This window comes from Theobroma cacao, chromosome 5 (genome assembly GCF_000208745.1).
Source record: "Theobroma cacao cultivar B97-61/B2 chromosome 5, Criollo_cocoa_genome_V2, whole genome shotgun sequence".
Classification (NCBI taxonomy): Eukaryota; Viridiplantae; Streptophyta; class Magnoliopsida; order Malvales; family Malvaceae; genus Theobroma; species Theobroma cacao.
This window is the reverse complement of record NC_030854.1, coordinates 3,450,257-3,469,079: the sequence shown is the minus strand read 5'-3', so window position 1 is coordinate 3,469,079 and position 18,823 is coordinate 3,450,257. Positions and strand designations below refer to the sequence as shown.

Below are 18,823 nucleotides of genomic sequence, written 5' to 3'. Positions count from 1 at the left end.
CACCATCCCCCACCCACCCGAATCCAGCTCTCAGCCATGAAAAATTGGTAAATATTTTTTTTTATAAAAAAAGGGGGTAAAATCATTGCTCCATATGTACAAATTTGACACTAGCATTGGCCAAAATGAAAGAACATCAGCATGAGTATGTGTACCAACTTGACTGAGCAGTCTCTGATTCATGTGATACCAAATATCTAAGTTTGTCCCCTGTTTTTTAAGTTTCCAGTGGATCCAATCTTGAAGAAACGAGATATGATCACTCCCAGTCTTCATTTTACCATCAAAACATCCTTCATTTTATGAAATAGCATATGTATATTTCATTTTTCCATCTAAACATACTTAAAATATACGGCTGTCAGTCAGTGGCAAATGATCTTTGTTCCTAATATGGCTCAATATCACTCATTTCGACCCATCAAATTGAACCGTCCATGTATACTGTGTACGTTGTCTAAACAGAAACAAAAGACAACATGTTCACATCAAGTGCACCCACTCTTTCTTTGTCAATCGAGAGGGATGTTATGTCAGTTTGTGATGGAGGGTTTGCTTTTGGGCAGCTGCTTGCTTCACCTTTTCACACAGCATGATTCAAGTTCTTTGCCCCCCATCCCCACAGCGACGAGCACCAACTGACAGGTCCGAGACAACTTCATTTTTTAAAGTCAAAGGTTCGAATAAAACGTATTAAGCCAATGTTGTACTAAGCTTGGGCTTGCCATGGACTGATGGACACCATACTAACTCAATGTATTGGTTAATTACGCTTGGACAATAAATCAGCCCAATCAAGTGTTTTGCATTTTTAATTTGTACCCAAAAAAAGAAATAGTTGCATTTTAATTTGTATTAAGAGTTAAGATTCTGATAGCTAAACTTGACTTACTTACCATGTATGATTTTAATTTTTATCAAAGTTTCATCATCATATAATGAAACAAATACCTTAACAAGAATACTCAAGTTGTAGTAACATTTAAGTCCGGCCCAACCCAAATTTCTAGGTCGGACTAGGCTTGCCCCAATGCTTATATCGCATTTTTTTTATATTATATAAGGTTCCTTTAACAACATTTCATTAAAATACAAATAGACAAACCAATAACCATAATCCAACTAATAAATTAAAGTTAAATTCGAATCCCTATTTACATGTTAATTATCCTTACAAATGCTTTTTGCATTACCTTTAAGTAATAATATAACTCAAATTTCATAAAAAATTAATTGATTATACTCAAATTATATTAAGTATAGAAAGAAATGTCGGATTATTGACTTATTGAAAAAGATTGAGACATTTAACCTATACTTGATTTGAAAGCCTATCTTAAAAAAAAAAAAGATTATGTTGAAAGCTAGTAAGTGTAGGTAAGCGGTTGCCCAAAGGCACCCTTAAGAAGAAGATAAAGTTGATAACAAAGCTAGTTGGAGGTCCATTTTCCATTTACCAACCCCATTACTATCGTTTTATGAGATTTCGTAGGTCATACGTCCGTCCTTTATCTATGCAATTACATAATGCCACGTATCATCCAAGATCAGATACTGGATCCCAGACCTTTCCCAGGAAAAAAAGGAATCTATTAGATGTTGGAAGCTGTTTGTCCTTCTGCTTTATTTCCATCACTAAAATTCTCGAATCTAAAGAAGAGCTCTCTTTTCTCTTTTACCTAACAAATTCAACAACAACAAGAAGGCAGGCCCCAAAGTCCTCTTTCAACAGTCCACACAGTTCAAAGTCGAAAATTGCTTTCCAGGTAAAGTCTCCTCCTTTTTCCTTCATCAAGATGCTTTTCTTTTCTTTTTTTTTTTTTTGGGCTTTCAAAGCAATGACATTTTCATTGGGAGTGTCCTCTTTCGGCTTAATTTTTGTGCTTTTGATCTTTATATTCATTTCCATCCCTTTTTAAAGTTCTGGGTATTTGTGGGTTTGGCTTGGCATCAACTGCTTCTTTGCTTAGTGGTAATTTCTTTCTCGTTGAGTGTAGTTGGTTTTTGGTTTTTGGTTTTGTATGCTTGTTCCTGTTACGATTTTATTTGAATGAAACTATTTCTATATAAGGAGGAAACGAAAACAAAGAGAGTATACTGAAGTTGTTGCTATGTGATTAGGACCAATTGCTTTAGTGTGTTTAACGAACTGAATAGGTTTGCATTGACGTTGTCAGAGTCCAGAAGATTCTGAGAAAATTTTGGGAAATAGGTTGTTGATTTGTGTAATTTGGTCTATGTATTTGAAGGTGCAGAGTCAATTAACATTGGAGATTACGTAGAGTGCGTGAAGAGCCCCTTTTTCTCCTTCTTTATATCTATGTCCCTCTGCTCTAGATAATCTTCCTTCACTGAGGTTATCCCTGAAAAGTTTCTTATCGACTAAGGTGTTATGGGAGTTTTAGGTTTGGCTTGTCCATGACCCAGGTGATCAATAATTAGAAATTGTTTGATAGAGTATGGTATTTGTTCCTTGCCCTCTTTTCAATTTTTGATGCTGCTGTTGTAAGTTGAAATAGAAGGGTAGTTGTTGACGAAAAGTTAATGGGTAAACACTTTAACTGTGTGGAGCTCAGTTGAGCAGGAATGGATATAAGAAAATAAAACTGATATGATTATCAATTTGGTTACTGGTTATAGATTAGAGATTGATACAGATTATTGTCACCTGCATGAGCTGCACTTTTTCCTGCCATGTAAATTACTGACACAATGAGTTTTTCTCATATGAAGCTCATGGATTGTTTCTTATACAGAGACTTTTCCAATTTCTTCCCCTCGACGTGATCAATGATTGTAGTTTAGAAGGCAATGGTTGCCCAACCTGAAGCAAATGGAAACCAACAGTGGCAATCGCTGTTCCCATGAAAATCAGCCTCCAACGAGTTCAAACAATGCTAACAAAGATCAATCCACTGAGAACGAGGTTTTTGTTAACCGTGGTAAGTTGCTGACTTGCTGTTAAAGGCTATCGATTTTCTCCCAGGAAGCCTGCCATTCTGATGAAATCTGCCTTCCGTATGACTGTTGAATAGTAGAGCTGCTTTTTTGAAAATCTTACTAGAATTAAAAGCAACTAGATTAGCTCTGAGCATACTCAAACTTCATACCTGAATGATTTCCTGCACTCATTTTGCAAGAAGCCATTTTGAATTTTTAGTATTGATATTGTATCTGCTAGGTGGCTTGCATGTGATGAATTCATTTTATTTCCTCAGTGTTGATGTAGTCAGGTAACTTGAGAATCAAATGTTATTCAGAAGGTGGTTTTAGATGCTGGGCTAAGTGTCAAATGTTTTTTAATGAGTATATAGTTTAATGATGCCTTTTAATAGTGGCCTTATCTGATATGAACTTCAACAGCAGAGGATTTATCAACATATATTGGCATGAAATGGGTCTGATCTGTTTACTGTTTGGACTTGTTGGTGTCCGGTCTATGAGTTTCCTCGATAAAGGGGCTATATGCTAAAATGTAATTTGTGGTATGGCCATAATGGGTACTTTTATTCTGCAAATTATTGCTTGTATTAATTCCAAAGGAGATTGCCGAAATCAATATTTTGTTCTATTTTTTACCACCTTAATGTGAGTATTTTGCTACTTCTTGTTAAAAGCAATTTGAAATAGAGTTGTGCATACTGAAATAATGCGCACAAGCTTACTGTGCAGCTGAAATAAGTTGGCATGAGATTAGAAGACAGTGGGTCGGGGATCGGTCTCAAAAATCAAAAAGAATGCCCCGGGAACCAATAATGAGGTACATGCCTGGAGATTTTTCCCCTCTTCTATTAGAATCTTCCTACTCAAATATTGAGTGCCATTGGTGATTTGTTGTTCACTAAATTCTCAAAACCTAGCTTTTAAAAGCTTTAGTAAGAATAACAATTTAATTTCTTAAACCTTGGCATTTATATAGTGCATAATCTACTTTCTCATGCTGCTTTAAGTTAGCTTCTGGACATTCACTTTCCTCTCTTCTCAGATTGCTTTGTTTGAATCTTTCCTTAAAGTAATGAGTGCTATTAGTGGTATTTACTGTTTGCTTATAACTCTTATTTAAACATAAGTTTTAAACTCTTAATTGTAGACATATGAATTTTTGAAACCAAGCAAAGGATATCTTTTGATGCTGCTTTAAGCCACTTTTTGGACATGCCACTTCCCCTCCTTTATGAACCAAATAGGGTGCATGAAGTTTGTCTCTACTCCAAGATGTGTATCTAGTTGACATTCCTTCAGATGTAATTAGGAAAGCAATAAAATAAAACTATATGTTCCTGAATTCTTTCTGTTTTTTCCCTTATAGTGCTGCCACATAGTAGCCTTTGATTCTTAGGTTGAATGTTCACCTTCCATATATTCATTTTTATCAGAAAACCATCGATACATACAATATTTATGTGTATAGTGTTGCCCATAAAAAGAGAAAATAGAAGAAGAAGAAAGAGAAAGGTTACCTGACACTATTACAAGCTTCCTGTGCCACTTTACTTCGCTTCAATTTTTAATGTAGCAGGCTTGCCCTTGTTCATCTAATCTTAAAATTCAATTTACACATTGAGATGGCGATCAAATGATCTTTTCTTTCTTTTCTCATTTAGTAGTTGAGGGTGTCAGTCATTTTAGGAGTCATTTCATTGAGAAACCATCAAGGTGCTTCCTGGAATATAACCTTACATCTGTGATTATAGCTGTCCTAGACCTAAAAGTTCCTCTCAATCTTTAACCTTGGAATCTGCTTTTGCAGCTGGACCACAACTTATGAGGATTTGCTTTGTTCTACCGAACCTTTTCAACAGTCAATCCCATTAGCTGTACGTGTCACAGAACATCTTCCCTCAACTTTCAGTTTTGGGCCAACATTGATGTGTTATTTGTGTGGTGAAAATGCAGGAGATGGTGGATTTTTTAGTTGACATCTGGCATGAGGAAGGCCTATATGACTAGAAAATTGGGAAATTTGTTATGGTAGTTGCGCAGTTTTTTGGTGCAGATGACCAAGATGAAGCAAAACTCATAGGTTCTACAGATTTCCCCTGTTGAAACTGATTGAATGGTACTAATATATTGGATTCTCTTGTTCTTGATTAGATGAACAAGAGACATTAAATCAATCTGGTGTACAGTTCAACAGCACTTGTGGGATTTTAGTTAATGTAATTGACTAATCCTTTTTAAGTAAAGATCTATTCTTTTGGTTTGACAAAATTTTTTGCTTTTATGCTGACTTATTCTGATGTTAGTGAGTTCGATGATCAAATGTGTTGCCATCTTGATAAAGAAAATGGCCAAGAAAATTTGGCCAAGGGCGAGGAGAAATGACGCTGGATTCTACATGGCTTTGAATGGTGAGTGAAATTTGGATAGTACTGTTTGTAGTGTCATCAACTCATCATGTATGTTAAGTCAGAGGAACGCTAAGATTGGTAATCAACAATCAACCCTTGAGCCACTTCTTAGCTGATGGTGAATTTCCTCCTCAAACAGAGCAATCCCATTTGCCAACCTACCAAAAGCAAAATTCTTTTCCAAGTTCATTGAAAGTGGGATTCTGACAATAGATGTTCATCTTTCATAAAGATGCAAAATAGATTTTTACTTAATTGACGATTTTGCTATTTGCATTTGGTTTCTTCAAATGTCGTTTCAAAAGCAAAAGCAAGTGCTTAACAACAGAATGTTCTTAATTAATTATAAATGATCAAAATGATTAAATAGAACATGAACTTAACACAAGCATCAGCTAACAACAACAGCTGACTAAGACCAGGAGAATGGGCCAGAACATGGTCCCTGAACTAAGTTACTGAATCTTATATTTTGCTACTCGTGAACCATCAAAAACAATAATGCCAATAAAGCTGCAAGAATGTGAAGAAATAAAAATGAACCAAGGCACAACCAAAAACAACCGGGCTCTTTTTATTTTCCCGGTACATGAACTTTGCCTCCAAGTTCACGCCACAAAGAAAGAAGCATTGCAAGTTTACTCTTTCTTTAGAGGTTGAAATCCAAAACAATCCGTTACTCATCAACCGCCTTGGTGCCTTTATGGGTCATCAACCCTTGGGGCATTAAAGAAAGTCCCAATTTTGATTGATGATCAAGATTTTTTGCCCGTCATAAAATTTGAGAATTTGATAGTTGTAGTATTTCGGAACAATGAAAAAGCTGGCCTTTGAAATCTCACCTATATTACCCTTGTTAGAATCATGTAAATCCATAAAGCAGGCTTTTCAAGTTCATGCTCAAATAATCCTCAATGGCTATCACCACCAGTTCTTCCCCATCAGCAGACTCATCTCCTTCTTTGCCTTGCTGGGCTCCAGAGCTGGTATTGATTACTCCCAAATTCTCTTCTGCCAAATTGAACATCCGAATCAGTTTATGTATAACACCATGATAAGAGGCTTTTCCCACAGTGAATTCCCTGAAAAAGCACTTATCTTTTACTCATCCATGCTCCACCAAGAAAACCGACCTCCCAATAACTTCACTTTCCCATTTTTACTCAATTCTTGTGCAAGATTATCAACCCTGAAACCAGGAATTCAAGTTCACAGTCATATAATTAAATTTGGTTTTGACTTGGATCTTTTTGTCCGGAATGCTTTGATGCATTTCTATTCAGTTTTTAAACATTTAAACGATGCCCAGATTGTATTTGAAGGAAGTCTTGTTAGAGACCTTGTTTCTTATAATACTATGATAAATGGGAGTGCTTTAGTGGGCCAACCTGACCCTGCTCTGCGTCTCGTTAAAGAAATGCAGGATTTCGGTATTCAGCCTGATGAGTTCACTTTTGTTGCTTTGTTGTCTGCTTTTTCATCACTGAATGATTCTAGGATCGGGAAACAGATTCATGGTTTTGTTTACAGGAATCTATGTCGTATTGACTCAAATGTAGTGCTTAAGACTGCTATTCTTGACATGTATACAAAATGTGGGTTGATGGATTTGGCTGAGAGGGTGTTTAGCTCAATGGCAAGCAAAAGTACTGCGGCTTGGAGTTCCATGGTATCGGGTTATGCTCGATGTGGAGAAACTGAGGCTGCTAGAAGAATGTTTGATCAGATGGACCAACGAGATCTGGTTTGTTGGACGGTTATGATAAATGGTTATTCTCAGTCAGGGCAGTACAGTGAGGCGTTGGAACTTTTTCTGCAAATGGAAGGTTTGGGAATAAGACCTGATGAAGTTACATTGGCTGCTGTTCTTTCAGCCTGTGCCAGACTTGGAGCTCTCAGTTTGGGTGAGAGACTTCACCATAGGTACATTGAGGGTGATTTATGCAATCAAAATATTATTCTATCAAACGCATTGATAGATATGTATTCGAAATGCGGAAAAATAGATTCTGCTCTAGATATGTTTCACAGAATTCCTAAAGATTTAAGGACTCTTTCAAATTTCAATTCCATGATCTCTGGTCTAGCTCAGCATGGGCTTGGTGAGACTGCTTTAGCTGTTTTTAGGGAAATGGAACCGATAGGGCTGAGACCAGATAGAGTCACCTTTGTGGCAGTTTTTTCTGCTTGCAGCCACAGTGGGCTACTTGAAGAGGGCAAGGAGTTATTTAGATTAATGTCGGATCTCTATGGTATTAAACCACGTATGGAACATTATGGTTGCATGGTTGACCTCCTTAGCAGAGATGGTTGTTTGGAAGAAGCTTATGATATAATTCTAGGTATGCCATTTGAGGCCAACTCAGTAATATGGAGAGCATTGTTGGGTGCTTGCAAACGCCATGGAAATGTTAAGATTGGTGAAGTTGCTAGCCAAAAACTTATTGAACTGGAGCCTGATCATGGAGCTCGTTATGTTTTGTTGTCCAACATGCTTGCCAATTCAAACCAATGGGAAGAAGCTGGGAGAGTGAGGAAGGTGATGGAAGATAGAGGCATCCAGAAGCCCCCTGGGTGGAGCTACATCGAGTTGGAGGGAACTCTTCATCACTTTTTTGCTAGTGATAAGTCTCACTTGCACGACAAAGAGATTCAATCCATGCTCCAGGATATGGCAATGCGTCTTAAATCTGCCGGGTATGTCCCTGACACAGGGCAAGTAGTGTTTGATGTAGATGAAGAAGAGAAGGAAACTGTTGTCTCTTATCACAGTGAGAAATTGGCATTGGCATTTGGGTTAGTCAACGCCAGCCCTGGAGAAACTATAAGAATAATGAAGAATCTTCGAGTTTGTGGAGACTGTCACTCAGCGTTTAAGCTTTTATCTGAAATGTACAGACGAGAAATCATAGTTAGGGATGCCACCAGGTTCCACCATTTTAAGAATGGATCTTGCTCTTGTAAGGATTTTTGGTGATGAGAGGTTGCAGAATGTGGTTTCTTACAGGTTCTATTTTGGTAAGGATGGTCAAAACCTCATTTTGTTGTTGAGACCTGTATGAGGTGAAATAAGTGTTGTAAACTCTTATAAGGTGGAGGGGTCTCATATGAGGTAATCTGAGTGGTTGAGGTGGCATGCTCCTCCACTGGTTATTCGAAGCTGAATTGTGATACAGCTCTCTGTGCTTTGCTTTCAACAAGGGAATGGTAGTTTTGGCACCAAGTTTTGGTCAGAGAGTTGAGATTTTAGTCTGAATTGCTGTTGTGGCATACTTTGCGGCTTGCAACTGTGCCTAGGATTGGGATGCAACCTATCTTGTTGGAGAGTGATGGTGCGGTTGTGATTCATGAATTGAAATCTGTCTTCTGTGATCATCCAACTATGGCTATCTTTAGCATGAGATTGGACAGCCATTTTCAGGTTACCTTTGCTGCACGTTCAGCCATGTCCGGACGTTATGCAACTCATTGCTCATTGCCTTGCCTAGTATATTCTTTCCAACTAGAGTTTCAAAGAATGGATGGACAGCTGTCCTGATTTATTTCCAATATAGTGTTCTAAAAAATAGAATTAGAAATCATGTGGTTAGGCAAGAGGATAGACAGCATCTCATCCAGTGTTTGGACTAAGTTAAATGAGACTGAATTTTTCTCAATCAGCATCTTCTTCTAAGAAAGTTGACAGATCTGTGTTTGGATTGCTTGTATATCTTTATATGCTAATTTCCTATGAATAGTTATAGTTAATCACAAATACGATGTACTTAAATATTCCCAACATTTCACACTTTTTCATGTGTTTCACAAAAAGCATGTAAAATGCATCGACAGTTGACATGTGCTCATCACAAACTAATGCAATGAATGAATTGACTTTTTTATTTTGACTTGTTTCGCATCACGTAAGGGGTGAGTGAATAATGTATTAAATAGGTTAAGTCGGTCAAAACTTGCTATTAATCGATTTCTTTTAAGAAATTTAATCCAGTTGATCAACTTTGGCTCTTAGTCAAATTCACTGATTTGCTATTTTACTTAGTTAATTTGATTTTAATCTTTTTTTTTTCATTTTAAAATTTTTTTTAAGTAAGTAATTTCCTTAGTAGTTTAATTTAGAAAATTATTGACATTATGTCTTTTTATGATTAATATAAACTTATTTTGAGAAAATTTTTTTTAAATATTTACTTTGATCTTATAATAAAAAGAATACAAAACATTTTCTTAGTAAAATAAAATGAATTAGTGACATAAGTGTTTTAGATAGAAAAATAGAATTGATTCAACTACCAAATTTAACTAGCATGACTTTCACATATGTCTGTAAGGTTAAATTGGCAACGACTAACGTTTTTGTAGTTGTTTCAAATAAAATTTTACAAAAGATTATTATAAAAGTTATTATATTATTTAATTATAAAATTTATTTGGTGTATTGATTCACAATTCTAATTCTAAGCTTAAAATTATCTTAATATATACTGTAGTGAAGTTGATTTAAAAGATCGAGAGATAATAAGAATTGAATAAATAGTTTTAATTGGTTAATTATTTGTTTAGATTTTATACAAGTGTTTTGTAATTTTTGTAAGTGATTTATTCCAATAAAGCCATCTTAATAAAAAAATCTTTCACATTTTTGAATAAATAAATAAGATGATGGTCGCATATCTTGTAAATAAATAAATTTTCGATAAAAAAATTATGGAAATAATTTTATGGATATTAATTTTGCATTATGTTTTGGTTTTTTATAGGTGTTTTATATGATTATATCGATGATATAAATGCTTAAATAAAGATTTATAAAAATATAAATCGATTTTTTATGTTGCATTGTGAAGTTGAATATCGGTATAGATTATATATTTATGTACATTAAAATAAATAAATAAATTTGAAATCAACAAAAAAGAAATATTAATGAGATTATATACTATTTGTTATTCATTTGATACAATTGATTTTAATATGCGTGGGTATAAAAAAACTATGCAAGTGAGATACATACAAGACTTGTCTTCAAAAATAGTAAATATAAAAGTTAATTTGATTAATCGATTTATAAGTTTTCTAATCGAATCGATCTGATTTAATCAATTTATTTAATCGTTTTAATTGAATCGATTAAATTAATTAAGTTGAATTTTAACGAATTTTTATTCACTCTTAATTTAAGTATTAGGTAAGGAAATCTCAACAGAGGAAACCAATTTAAGAATTGACTAACATCACGTAACATGTCACATTCTTATCTTAAAAACTAAATCCATTCATTGTCATTGTTCTCTTGGGATTATGTCTTGGGCAGTTTCTCCATCATGCCATGGGATAACGATGGGAGGAAAAATTCAAGTAGGACTAAGAGAAGTTGGTTGAATTTACAAGGGATGGGAAGGCTTGGTGGGTCAAAGTCCAAGTCCATTTTTTAAAAGGTGGAGCTCTGAATTTTCTCAGCCTCTACCTTGGGTTTTCTTCATTGAAGTTTCTTAATGCGGTGACCTAAGTAACCTGTTTTACAAAACAATTAGGATTGTGATTTTTCCTTCCTATAGGAAAAATGCTAAATCCACCGCAATCTCCTGCCTAACAAGGAAAACTCTACCCACACGTAAAATAAGGTAAGTCATTGTAATGATAAGATAATATGTGACAAAAAGTTTGAAATTCTTTAAAACAATTACCATGCTTTTGTGAAATGTATTGAGTTACGTATTATAAATGTTTGATGTAATGTTCAAATAAGCTTCTAAACTATTTAAGAACATTTAAATAAGTCTTTACTCTTTTATTGGGTTCAATCAAGTTTTTGTATTTTTATTTTGAGTCAAATAAACTTTTATTACTAATAATTAACTAATTGTTATTAATAAAAATATTACTTGTTATTTTATATCCACATAGTATTAATATGATATTGATATGGAAGATGAAAAATATCATATGATCATATTATCATGTTAAATTAGCATGTCATGTCATCATCAATTATGGTACGTCAGTATGCCACATCATAATCAATAATGATATTTTAACATATCATGTCAGCATCGTGTAATATAAAATAATAAATCATATTTTGATTAAGTCAATTATTAATTATAAGGGTTTATTTAACTCAAAATAAAAAAGTATAAGAACTTTTTGGTTCAAATAAAAATATAAAAGACTTGATTGAATGTAACAAAGTATAAAGACTTATTTGAATTTTTTTAAATAGTTTAGAGTTTTTTTATATATTATGTCTAAATTTTTAAATAATTTCATCAATTGGGTTAATATCACTTAATTCGTGATGTCAAACGCAATAATTGACATTACTACTGAATATAATTTCAAAAAAACATTACAATAAGTTAAAATTTGAATTTTTTAATGTATATTCTATAATTATTACTATTACCTCACAAAAAAAAAAGGTTATTAAGATATAAAAGCACTATTATTTCCCCAAGTAAGCTGGTATGTCACGTTTTTGTGACGTATATCACTTTCCGTGAAGCATATTCATTCTGGGTCACTTTCATTATTCCAAAAACTTTTGGGGGCAATAATGTAAGAGTAAAAAACTTCATCCCTTTCATTCATCATTACAAAGTATTCCGTGCCCAAAACCACAATATCCGATTTCTGTTTCAACCATCTTGCTTTCTTGTTAAAATTTGTTTATTTTCTTCCATTTTTAGTGTTTTTTTTCCATATTATAACCAAAATGCCAATGCAAACAAAAATAATATAAGTAAAAGGGGCTTGTTAGATAAACAATTTGTGGCGTCTAAGGGAAACCCCATTCACTTTGTTTTCTTTATACTTGATATATTTGCTTCTTCACCAAAATATCTCTTTAATTTTGTTTTTGTTTGTTGTTCTAACGAAAACCCATTAAAGAAAAAGGCTCAAGGAAGAGGAAAGGAGGAATATACGTTTGTTTTTAGAGCTTTTCCTTTGGCTTTGAAGTCCAAAGAAAGTCATTTCCTTTGCAAGGTGGAATTTTGCAATTTTTTTAGAATATTACCAAAAAAGGCAATCATTTTTGGAAATCTGGTGAATATCCAATTTGCCAGGGATTCAATGTATTGTCGTTTTGGCGTACTGTTTAATGATTCTGTTTAAATTTTTATGAGCCCCATATGCTAAGGAAAGTTTCATTTTTGGTGTGGCAGTGAAAAATATGGAGATCGATAAAGCAATCAGAGAAAGTGATGATACGAGGCTTAAGACCAAGTACAACAACGCCGTCTATGTTATTAAAAGAGCTCTTGCTCTTTACTCGTAAGTTTCTTCATTTTCTTGCTTTCTTTCTCGCTTTATTTTTCTGCTTCTGGGTTTGCTTGATGTAAAGTTTATAGCTTTGTGATTCATGGAATTTTCTGTGAACTGGGTTCTGAATGTTGTAAGGCCAGGGGAATTTGGTTGACTCTCAATTTGGTTGTCTATGAAAATTGAGGAAATAAGGGAGGTTAATTGTTTAATGTTGGATTTTATTTTTTTTTAGTTTTATGGAGGAAAACCTTGTTGACCATGTTTAGGCTGAGCCAAGAATTGGGAGGTTTTGTCTTTTCGTTCTCTGGTCTGATAGTGAAAACATTACCAACCATCCTGTCATGCTACATTTTCCAGCACGCAAATGATTGAAATTAACATCAATGTATCTATTTGTCCTGTGTCAGTAGAAGTTATCTTCTCTAGATGTTCGTAATAGGTGCATGGATTTAACTTTTAATTCCAATATGTTTGACTTGTTAGTTTTGGCATTTAGGCACGGATTTATTGCCAAATTCAGGGAGATTTTATTCGTTTTAGCTTCATTTTAAGAAATATTTTAATTATGAGTTGTCGTGATGCAATATAGCTTAGAACAACACATTTTCAATTTGATGCATAAAAGACAGATGAAAACATTCAGGTACGGATGCTTGGAATTATTTTAGTTACTTCTGATCAGATATGAATGAATGGTGGTTTGACAAATTGCCTCTTAATGCATGCTAGTTACTGATATTTGTCTGGTTCACTGTCCTTTAAAGATCCTTTTAAAATAGTTGCTGCAAGTGATTAGTTGTTATGGGAACTGCAGATGTGAGATATGAATATGATTGCTTTATTTTTTTTTTAAACTTCCTTTTGAGTATGCACATGTGGAGTGGCGGTGCCTTTTTTTTTTTCCTCCTCTTAATTTCCTTTTATGTATGTACACATGCGTGCAAGCGGAGGGAAAGTCACAGTGGCAGAGTGGGGTATCGTAGGACCAGTATAACTGGTGTAGTTTTCTTTAACTTTAATAAAAACATTCATGCTTGCTGATTATTGATGTGGAGTTTCTGTCCTCCTTCTTTAAAAGGAGGCTAGTAGCATATCAAGCTTTTTCTTTTTATTTTCCTTTAATGTATTTTTCAGATGCATTTTCATAAATTTTGAACCATAGATATAAATAGGTGACTAGTTCGTTGGTAATCATTTTCTTAGCATTCTCTTTTATCATTCACATGCAAAAAAGAAAAATATAATTATAGTAATATTAATGCAATGAAAATTTCCCGAAGGGTGACTGGTTCATTGGCTGTCATTTTCTTTGTATTCTGTCTCACTATGGACATGCAGAATGAATAATATGATGAAAGCTTGGATTTATTTTAAAATTTTCAAACAAGTTTATGCATGTCTCAATTATGCTGGTGAAAATTTTCAAATGTGCAGTTGGAAATCTTGAATGGTCTTTACAACATGGAATATAATTCATTTTAAAAATTTGCTGCCTTAGTTTATAAAATGCCAAATCGGAAGATAACAATAAATTCTATGTGCTCTAAATGCTTGTCTCAGGTGGTTGGGGAGGGGAAGTTTGGGCCATAGTGCTTACCTATTGTACCGGAAAAAATATAATACTTTATGGACTTGCACAGATTCTTAATTGTTTGTCAACAAGTAAATTGCTGATGCTTGTAAGTTCTAAAATTTTTTTCCCTCTGCAGTATTGAAGAGGTTGCTTTCAGCTTCAATGGAGGAAAAGATTCTACTGTAAGTTTAACATACATTTTTCTCAAGTAATCCCTCTGTTTGCTCTTTTTGATAGTGACAGTGACCTTTGATGTTTTAGGTTTTACTGCACCTTCTTAGGGCTGGCTATTTTTTGCATAGACGGGAGCAAAATTGTCCTAATGGGGTTCTGACAGATTTTCCAATTCGAACAATATATTTTGAAAGCGCTTCTGCATTCCCAGAAATAAATTCATTTACCTATGATATAGCCAAGATGTGAGAAAACTTTTCTTCAATATTGTCGTTATATACTTAAGTATGTTTCATGGATTCTAATGCATAGATGGGTTTTCTCTGTGAGCAGGTATGGGATGCAAATGGATATTATCCGTTCAGATTTCAAGTCTGGTTTGGAGATGTTGTTAAAAGCTAAACCAATCAGAGCAATTTTTCTTGGTGTTCGGATTGGTGATCCCACTGCGGTAATTCGTTGATTGTACAATTATATCTGAGTTACATATTTTCCTATCCATTTTACCTCTTGATTATCCTGTAAAATTTTTTTACTTTGATTCTATATGTTGAAAAAAGCTTAAACTTTATGTTTATATGGCTTTAAAATCTTGCAGGTAGGCCAAGAGCAGTTCTCCCCTAGTTCACTAGGATGGCCATCTTTCATGAGAGTAAATCCTATCTTGGACTGGTCATACAGGTCTCTCAGTAAATTCTCCTCTTTACTGTTAATGGAAAGTTCTTTGCAACATATAAAAATTCATTGGATTGAAAAGAGGGGAAAAAAAAAGCAGAGAAATGTTGCTTTGACTAGATTGTCCTTACTTTCTATGCCGATGGGTGTGTGATGTTGTGATGTTATTGCACTTCTCATGGTTTTGGTCTGGGATAAATTGTAACTTTTTTATGGCATTTTGGCAGAGATGTATGGGCTTTCCTCTTGACTTGCAAGGTTCAATACTGCAGTCTTTATGATCAGGGGTAATAATTCTTCTATTGTGCATGAAATGTTAGATCTCTTGCTCAATCTTTTGCTGTTTCAGCTATGTTTTTAAGGTTTACTGGTTTTACCTCAGTTGCAAACGTATTTTGCAACATATTCGATGTGTGCATATAACTTATAGTTGGTTCCCTATTTGTTTGTTACTATCAAACTGTTCTCCATTTGATTGTTATTTAAATTTTCACAGTTATACATCTATTGGGAGCATATATGACACGGTGCCAAATGCATTGCTATCCATTAGCAACACCTCCAGCAAAGAAAAATTCAAACCTGCATATTTGCTTCCTGATGGAAGATTAGAGAGAGCAGGGAGAGTTAAAAAAATTTCTTCTTCAGATGGCACTCGTCTTCCTGCCATCAACAATGGCCTAGACAGTGTGGATTCACATAGAAACAGGATGTTTACTGCCTCAGTTATTGGTGTGGGGGATGAGATTCTGTAAGTCCTTTGTTTACCTTCTTCATGGATTTTCTTAGTCTTGATTTTAGAGGGGCCTAACTACAGTTGCAACTATAAAAACTTCACCAAATGGTGTAGATACTTCCCCTTATTGCCACCACTCTCAACTTTTTTTCTCTCTCTATGAACTGCTATTGCTGAAATCTTTGATATTCTTTTTATCTGGTACATAGCTCAGGTTTGGCACCGTTGAGGATCAGTTGGGACCTTCATTGTGCAGAAAGCTCCATTCCATTGGTTGGTTGACATCACAAACTGCTGTTGTCAGGAATGATGTGAGTTTACTGGCACTATCCTTCTCCTTGGTTAAATATAATTTTGCATTGCCTTGCTTCTTCAACAAAATAGTATGTTGTGCCCTACACATATAAGTTAGGCCTCTCAATTGAGAATCTATATTGACATCTGATGATAAGCTTTGATGTTCCTTGTTAGGAAATGGTTTTGGAGATTTGTAGAAACTGTGCAATCTTCACTTATTGACTGTATCTTACAATTCCATCTTTTTTTTTACTTTTCTTTTAAATCAGATAGATTCTGTGGCTGAAGAGATTGAACGACGTAAATCTACCAATGATGTGGTAAACTTTGACAGTTGTTTGAAGAGCTTTTTAGTGCTTATTTGTGGTGATGACATGAAACAAATAAGTATTATTGATTTTTAATATGCTCTATGCTTTCATATCCTTCTAGGTGTTTTTGTATGGAGGTGTGGGCCCATTGCATTCTGATGTTACTTTAGCAGGTGTGGCAAAGGCATTTGGGGTTCGCCTGGTGTGTGGTTTTATTTGAAGTAAACTTTTTAGATTGAAAGATTGGATCATAGAGCTTAGCAATCTATTTCATCAGTTTCTGAAGTTTACCTTAAATCTGCTTTTTTGACAATTGAAACTATATGATTTATTTGTGAGAATATCATTGAAATTTTGCAATCCATCCTGTTTCTATAGGCTCCTGATGAAGAATTTGAGGAATATCTAAGGCATCTTATCGGTGATCACTGCACTGGTGATCGAAATGAGGTAAAAGTGTTTTGATGGTTGATTTACACCCTAAAATTTGCCAGATTTTTTTGCATATGCATTTATATTGAAGGATGACATTTCAAAATCCAGCAGAGAGAATATATTATAGTCATCCATTGAGCTTTACTTCACTATTGGAGATCATTTTGTGGTTGACTGAAACCAAGGGCAATTACTGCTGTTCAAATGCGAAACTCAAACACCCATGGACATCCCATACTTTTCTAGATTACTGCTTTCATATAAGGAAACACAATTTCAGAAGGAAAGCTGAAATTTTACTATAATTTTGCCATATCTGCTTTTAATCATTATTTGAATATTTACTTTTTGTTGGGCCGTACATATTTACTTGTGTTTGACAGAAATTGCAAGTACATGAAATTTGAATTTATTTCTGTTCTGCATAGTATGCTAGGTATGTAGTTTTCTCATAGTATGAATGTGATCTCATTCTTGGGTTTTCTTCACCAGATGGCTCAGTTACCTGAAGGCATCACTGAACTATTGCATCATGAAAAGCTGCCAGTGCCTCTTGTATGTGTCTAAAACCTCACTATGAAAATTATATTTCAAATTTACAGCAATTATTGCTTCTTGGCCATATTTATTTATATGATAAGATGGATGAAATGTAAAATTGAATCTTTAATTATCTAATGATCATCTGTGTAGATCAAATGCCGAAATGTAATCGTGCTTTCTGCAACAAATGCTACTGAGCTGGACAAGCAGTGGGATTGTCTGATTGAATTAACAGTATCTGATGGCTGCTTAGTGACAATGGAACCATACTCATCAAAGCGCTTGACAACAAATCTGACAGACGTATGTGTTGCAATCTCATGCTGTTCTTAATAATCTGCTCTTTAAGTCACAGTGTGCTTTCCTTGTAGAGTTGATTTACAAAATGATGCTTGCATTGTTTTTTTAATTTGATTTTTTTTGTGATATCAATATTCTTTTGCTTTTAATGTCATTATGCTTGGGCAAAATGCAGGTAGAAACTGCTCAACCCCTATCAAAACTTTGTCTTGAATTCCCGGACCTTTACATTGGTAAGGGTCTTCACAATTATTTAGGTTTTTCTGGAAAATATGATATTTTCTTCTATCTATGGCTGAATGTTACTCTTTTTGTGCCACATCAAGGCTGTTTCCGCGAATCTAGACAAGGGCCCCTGGTAATTAGCTTTGAAGGCAAGGTACAGGAGAATATCACGATGATGTCAAGTGTTATTTCTCATTAAACTTTTCATACTCTAGTTTTTCCCCCTTCCATACAGTAATACTTCACTAATTTGGTTGCAGGACCTGGCTAGAATTCACGCAGCTGTAGAAACGTTGTGCAAGAAGCTCCATCCAGAGGCATTCTCTGAAGTCAACTAGATAAATCTGCTGTTCTTTAAAGTTTTGCTTGTCAAGCTTCAAAATCCAAGAAACTTATTTAACTGCAGCAACTGCTAATCCCTGTTTCCAGAATATATATGATGGAAACGTGGCGTTGGATAGAATTGGTAGTTGGAGTTGTAATTGATAAGGGAGAAGGAAAGTCAAAAAGGGAAGATCACAATAAGTTACATGCTCTATAAATGGGCAGGGCCTTACGTTTATACAGCAGTCATAATGAACTAACTGTTCAAAACCAGAGTGACAGTTTAGGACTGTAAACAATATGTATTTGCTCTTTAGCTAAGATCAGTGAATCCCACGCTCAATTCTCGAGACCAAGTCTTTCAGATTAGAGCGAAGTGATCATTCTTTCGAATTATCTGATTCTCCTCATTTGTTTGAATCGCCATTACTCTTTCTTATTCAAGTGCTGTCTTCCATTTATGCGTGAAGTTTCAAGTTAGATGTCGCTTGCTTTTCATTTTCTTTAGCTGATAGATTGTAAACAAAGCTAGTCGCTGGGCCTGGCTCATCCCACTGAAAGTCTGACAGGCTACTTGTAATTGTCACCCAACCCGGCATAACTATTATCTAGGGGT

General features: G+C 34.6%; 2 protein-coding genes across 7 annotated transcripts; both read left to right on the top strand.

The window, feature by feature from the left end:
• LOC18598038 (pentatricopeptide repeat-containing protein At2g29760, chloroplastic) lies at positions 1,517-9,105 on the top strand. Of its 6 annotated transcripts, none has more exons than XM_018122104.1 (6): positions 1,517-1,766; positions 2,250-2,427; positions 2,757-2,942; positions 3,673-3,760; positions 4,751-4,817; positions 4,897-9,105. In XM_018122104.1, exon 6 carries the CDS (start codon positions 6,166-6,168, stop codon positions 8,326-8,328), a length of 2,163 nt encoding a protein of 720 aa, XP_017977593.1. In that variant the 5' UTR covers positions 1,517-1,766; positions 2,250-2,427; positions 2,757-2,942; positions 3,673-3,760; positions 4,751-4,817; positions 4,897-6,165; the 3' UTR covers positions 8,329-9,105. The 6 variants fall into 6 exon arrangements, with proteins under 6 accessions (XP_017977593.1, XP_017977590.1, XP_007027439.2 ...); XM_018122105.1 differs by lacking the exon at positions 1,517-1,766 and adding an exon at positions 1,812-1,972; XM_018122101.1 differs by lacking the exon at positions 2,250-2,427 and having other exon boundaries at positions 1,519-1,766; positions 2,734-2,942.
• On the top strand, positions 12,095-18,668 carry LOC18598036 (FAD synthase). The gene is made up of 17 exons (XM_007027375.2): positions 12,095-12,335; positions 12,515-12,623; positions 14,324-14,369; positions 14,449-14,606; positions 14,695-14,812; positions 14,960-15,042; positions 15,264-15,323; positions 15,533-15,787; positions 15,987-16,083; positions 16,339-16,389; positions 16,502-16,582; positions 16,759-16,830; positions 17,308-17,370; positions 17,509-17,661; positions 17,834-17,891; positions 17,985-18,037; positions 18,144-18,668. The coding sequence occupies exons 2-17, from the start codon at positions 12,523-12,525 to the stop codon at positions 18,219-18,221; spliced, it is 1,527 nt and encodes a 508-aa protein (XP_007027437.2). The 5' UTR covers positions 12,095-12,335; positions 12,515-12,522; the 3' UTR covers positions 18,222-18,668.

What these genes read in the sequence shown, in the direction of transcription:
- LOC18598038 (XM_018122104.1), top strand. Translation starts at nt 6,166, where the DNA reads ATGAAAAAGCTGGCCTTTGAAATCTCACCTATATTACCCTTGTTAGAA.
- LOC18598036 (XM_007027375.2), top strand. Translation starts at nt 12,523, where the DNA reads ATGGAGATCGATAAAGCAATCAGAGAAAGTGATGATACGAGGCTTAAG. An exon ending in TGCAGTCTTTATGATCAGGG is followed by an intron (nt 15,324 to 15,532) that starts GTAATAATTCTT and finishes AAATTTTCACAG; the next exon opens with TTATACATCTATTGGGAGCA. An exon ending in GCACTGGTGATCGAAATGAG is followed by an intron (nt 16,831 to 17,307) that starts GTAAAAGTGTTT and finishes TTTCTTCACCAG; the next exon opens with ATGGCTCAGTTACCTGAAGG.